The 5,881-nt window shown below is 15.7% G+C and overlaps 1 protein-coding gene across 1 annotated transcript; it reads left to right on the forward strand.

Moving 5' to 3' along the window:
* Window positions 1–3,198: 3,198 nt before the first annotated feature.
* PGAL8A_00316600 (conserved Plasmodium protein, unknown function) lies at window positions 3,199–5,667 on the forward strand (the record flags this gene model as incomplete). The annotated part of the gene is made up of 1 exon (XM_028672182.1): window positions 3,199–5,667. The coding sequence occupies one exon, from the start codon at window positions 3,199–3,201 to the stop codon at window positions 5,665–5,667; it is 2,469 nt and encodes an 822-aa protein (XP_028528761.1).
* Between the last annotated feature and the right edge of the window lie 214 nt (window positions 5,668–5,881).

Raw genomic sequence — 5,881 nt, forward strand, 5'->3', positions numbered from 1 at the left:
TAAAAAAAAAAAAAAAAAAAAAAAAAAAAAATACATCTATAATGAAAATTGTATAATAATAAGCATTTTAAACAAATATAATTCTCTTTTTTATGCTAAAAAGAGTATGAAATATAACAATACTACAATTATTTTTCTTAAAAATTATGTATTTAAAAATATGTGTATATTTAAATACAAATATTTTTTTTTTATATCTTTTTTATATCGAAACAAATATTAATATAGAATCAAAAAAAAAAAAAAAAAAAAAAAAAAAATATATGCATACAATCAAAAGTTTTTTTAAAATATTTAATATTATAGAGATGCAAAGAAAAAAAAATATATATTTAAATAAATTTTTTTTAGCTTTTATACAAAACATTCATTAAAAATTTTATATATGTATAAAAGGTTTATCTCAATATTAAAATATCTATAAAAAAATTAGTAAAATGAAAAAGTTAAAATTACTTGAAATTGCCATTACTGAAATGTAAAAAAAATATACATAATATTAATAATAAAAAAAGTGAATATATGGTAATATCACAATATGTTTCACAAATAAAAATTTATGTTTTTAAAAAACTATTAGTATTTAAATGTCTTATTTTTTTTATTAATTTCTGTGTTTCCTTATATAATAAAAAAAGAAAGTTACGCAAAATGCAAAATTAAAAATTATAACGAATTAATCTAAAACATAAAAAAATCCCAAATTATAAAATAATAAATGTACTATACTAATTATGCTAAAACATAAAAAAATCTTTTTTCTCTTTTTTTTAAAGATAATTTTACAAAAATTTTAAAAAATAACCATATTTTCTTAAAAATATATATTTTAAGTCTTATTATAACATTAAAATAGTTACCTTAAGAAAAAAAAAAAAAAAATATAAATATATGTATATATATAAATATATATATTTACATATATACATAAATACATAAGAATAATCCCTTATTAAAATCTTAAGCACGCTTTTAAAATAATAAAAATGAAAATTAAGTTAAAAATAACGAAAAAAAAAAATAAATGATTTTAAAATAGTTCCTTTAAAAACGTTTTTAATGTTACATTAATTCATATAGTATTATAAAAAAAATATATATATGTATACGTTTTTACAATTTAATAATTTTTTAACATAAGCATATAAGTGCAAACAATATAAGAATATGTTTTAGATATGTGGTTTTTTTGCTTCTTTTTTTTTATAATTTGAATTTTTTTCGGCTATATTTTGTATTATACTTTTAATAAACTAAAAAAACAAAAGAACAAAAAAAAAAAAAAAGCATGCATTTAAGCATGCATATAAAGTCAATTTAATACGAAAAAAAAAAAAAAAAAAAAAAAAAAAAAAAAAAAAAATTTATATCTATATCTATAAATATATATATATTAGATTTAAATTTAACTATTGAAAGAGAAAAGAGGGCCTTGGTTTTATGTTGTAATTAAAACAACAAAAATGAACAATATTATTGTTTAATAATTCATAAAAGAAAATTTTGATTGGTGATTAAAAATATTAAAGTAAAAAATAACATTTTTTATGATTTTTAATAAATCATGCAAAAATATTATAATTTCTGTTAAATATATATTTATTGGAACTTAATAAAGAATACTATATATGTTCTCATTATATCTGCAATACTCTATTCTTTTATTCATAAAAACTTAAAGTAGTGAAATAATAAGACCAACCACATTATAAAAAAGAATATCTGTATATCTATAAAAGTATTTAATTATTTAATCTATTTCATCAATTATAAATTTTTTTGATTTTATAATTTAAACATTTTTGCTGAATTCCTTTTAGTAGATTAATATTTATAATATAAAAATTTGTTTAATATTTTCAATTAAAATATATACACTTTAGGAAATTATTACTTATTCCTTCATTCCCATTATACAATTTAATTTTTAGATGCAATTAAAATTTTAGAAAAAAAAAAATTAAAGATACTATTGTGATTAGAAATAAATATATGATAAACTATAATTATAATTTATTAGATATAAAAATTATTTCTTTATTTTTGCACTTTTTTAAAAAAAAAAAAAATAATAATTTTGATTTCATAATTTCTATATTTATTTTATTTTATTTTTGGAAAAATATAATCTTTAAAATTGATATATAGGACTTAAAACACTATGAAAAAATGAAAAAATAAATCTATAAAAAAAAGCTAAATATAGTAAAGAAAATAAATAAAATGTATATGAATATTAAAAAACATAATAAAATTATGTTAATTTCTTAAATATAGAACTTAGGAGGATTATAAATAATTTTGTTTTATTTAAATATTAAAAAAAAAAAAATAAATAAATAAAAGTAAATTTAATGAAAAAAAAAATTTCTAAATGTCTTGAAAATAATAAAAAATAAACATCCATTTAAAAGGTGTAAATCCGTATGTATATATCTGAAATTATTACTTAAAATTTTTCATTTTTACAGAAAAAAAATTTTAGAAAAATATTATTAAATTATATACATATATATATATATAATTTTTTTTTTTTTTTTTTTTTTTTTTTTTTTTTTTTGTATATAAAAATTTGGAAAAATTTCACTATTTTTTTAAATTATATATGTATATATATATATATATATATATATTTTTTAAATTTCATAGATTATGAATATTGTAAACTTATGAAAAATTCAACGAAATTAAAAACGTTAAAAAGTTAAAAATAGTACATTATAAGTATATATATGATTTTTTTTTATCTTATGTAACTTTATGAGAATTTTTATTTTTTTTTTTTTTTAGGTAAATATATATATATATATATATAAAAGTTTTTTAACACATTAGAAACTTTTTATATTTTACGTTACTATAATTTGTTCATTTGTATGATTCCAATATATATTTGTTACATAAATATATTGGGAAAAAAAATTTATGTAGAAAAATTCTACTTAAATTTTGGTAAAAAATTATATTATTTCATTTAAGTATTTATTGAAAAAAAAATTTTTAAAATGAATAAAAATGATATTATAAAATATGAATAATAAATTAATATTATATTTTTGTTAAAAAAACATTTAGTTACAAGAAATAATTGTTTACTTAATAATTTATAGAGTATTTCCTATTTGGAAAAAAAAAAGGAAAAATTTAGCTTATATATTTATATATATTTTTTATGATTATATACAGAAAAATGTAATTATGAATATAATAAATTATTTATATAACAAAAGTAAAAATATATATAATAGAAATATTAATTTATATAATTATAATAATATCGAAAATGAAAATTTAATTGGTAATTTTGTTGACAATAATAATAGTCATAGCAGCTCATCTTTATCATCTTCACATATTTTAATATTAAATAAGAGAAACTTGAAAAAAAAAAAAAAAAATAATAAAATTAAAAGCAAAAATGCTGAAAAAAACGTAATTATAAATCTAACTAATGGTAGAAAAATTAAAGAAGAAACTATAAAAATAAATAAAAATGATAAAATAAAAAATGATGTTGAAGAAATATTGGAAAAATATAATATTAATAAAAATAGTTTACATAATGATAAAAATTTCAATAAAGAAAGTAAAAATGAGTTGAATGATGAATTTAATGCTGATTATATATCATTTGACAAAAAAGTTTATAAAAACAGATGTGATGGGATTTGCACAATAGATGATAACATATATATATTTGATAAAATAAAAAAATGTATTTATTTATATACACCATATAATAATATGTGGTATATTTTTTTAAATATATATGAAGAAATATCTATAAAAAAAAACAACAAAATTACCATTTCAAACTATGACATTAAAGATGATATAGAAAAAAAAATTGAAAATTATAAATACTTAAATAATATTTCTTTTATAAATTACACAGATGTGGTTTATTTAAATAGTTGTATGTTTATTATAAGTAGTAACACACAATTTATGAATATTTGCAAAGTTAATGTAAATAATATGAATACTATATTCAGTGCTATCGTAGTTGATTCTCTAAATAAAAACATAAAAAATTTTGAACATATATTAAATATGTTAAAAAAGAAAAAAGAAAGCTTTTCAGAATTATCTTCTGACGAAGATGAAATGATAAGAAAAGAAGAAGAAAAAAAAAAGGAAAACCATATATATAGTACTATAGATAATTCTAAAAGAAAAATAAATTTTTTTAATCATATCTTTTTTCAATCTGAACAGGAAATAAATAAGGATAATGATCAATTATCTGTTATCAATGAAAATGATAATTATGAAGAATATATCAATGGAGTTTCTGAAATTTATGAGTTTATACATGATGAAAAAAAAAATTATATAAAAAAAAAGAAAAGAATAATAAAAGCTAGAGATTTCTTTTCAATTTGTAGTGTTAATGAAGAATCTTATTCGCTGATTTATTTATTTGGAGGAAAAGGAAATACTATTAAAAAAAAAAATGAATATATTGACATTATTTATAATGATCTGTATGTTTATGATTTTTTTAAAAACAAATGGATTGAGTTACATCATTATAACAGCCAGAATGGTACAACAAATTTCTCTTATGAGAATTTGAATGATAATAAAAATGAAGATAGTTCTAAAATAAATAAGAGTAATTTTTTTTTTGATTTAAATAGAAATGAAAATTTTATGAAATGTAATGAAAAAAAATTTATTGGTGAAAATTATAATGACACTATAGAAGGTAATAAGGATAATTTAACCTTATATTCTGTTAACAGTATTTGTAGTAATGAAAATAATTTTAACAAAATAAATGAAAATATGAATGATAAACATGAAAATGTTAATAATTTTTACAATAATAATGTAAACGGAACATGTAGCAACAAATATATAAATAAAGAATTAAATGGAAATTGTAAATTTAAGAAATATAACAATAATGAAGATATATGTGACCTTATTTTTGATTCTATCAATATTTCAAATGTTCAAGATAAAAATATAGGTTGTGAAAGTAGTAATAACAATAATAATATAAAAAACAAGGAGGTAAGTAAAAATATAAAAAAAATTAGTTCAATTGGAGAAAAAAATAATTCAAATTATGAAAGAAAAGATGCATTTTGCTTTAAATGCCTAAATAATAAAAAATGTACATATATATGTGAGTTAATAAAAAATAATATAAATATAAAAAGTATAAAATGGTTAGGTAAAAGGGCAGGACATTCATGTATTTATTATAAAAATAATTTATATATATTTGGAGGTATTAATTATTATAGTTTTAATAGTAACAGAATAAATTTAAATTTTTGTAATAACTTATATTTATATAATATAGAATCAAATAAATGTTTTGAAATAATTGGAAAAGGTACTTTGCCTGAAAAAAGATATAGACATAGTTGTGTTTTAATTAATAATTATATGTTTATAATAGGTGGAGAATGTAAAAATTCTACTCTTCCTAAAAATGATATTTTTTTTTATAATTTTTCTAATTCAGTATGGTCAGAAATTATAATTAATTCAAAAATTAGTTCACACTCCTTATATAAGACAGTTTGGCTAGAAAACTTTGGTTCTATTTATATGTTTGGATCTTCCATATTAAGGTTAACAAAAAAAAATTTTCAATACACTCCTTCTTATAAAAATAAGAAAAAAATAATTGAAAATCAACATTTTTAAAAGATAGAAATTTAATAACGGAATTGTAAAAAGAAACATTTATATGCCTTTTTATTTACCGAAAAAATTAAGAAATATAAGTAAATTAACTTTTTTTTTTTCTCTCTTTTTTTTTTTGATTCCTTTGTTGCAAAATTTTGTCAGCAAAATATTTTGAATTTTTTTTTTTAATTTTCTTAAAATATTCCAGTATATATGATCTTAAATGATTTTC

Source organism: Plasmodium gallinaceum, assembly GCF_900005855.1.
Source record: "Plasmodium gallinaceum strain 8A genome assembly, contig: PGAL8A_v1_87, whole genome shotgun sequence".
In the NCBI taxonomy this organism is placed as follows: Eukaryota; Apicomplexa; class Aconoidasida; order Haemosporida; family Plasmodiidae; genus Plasmodium; species Plasmodium gallinaceum.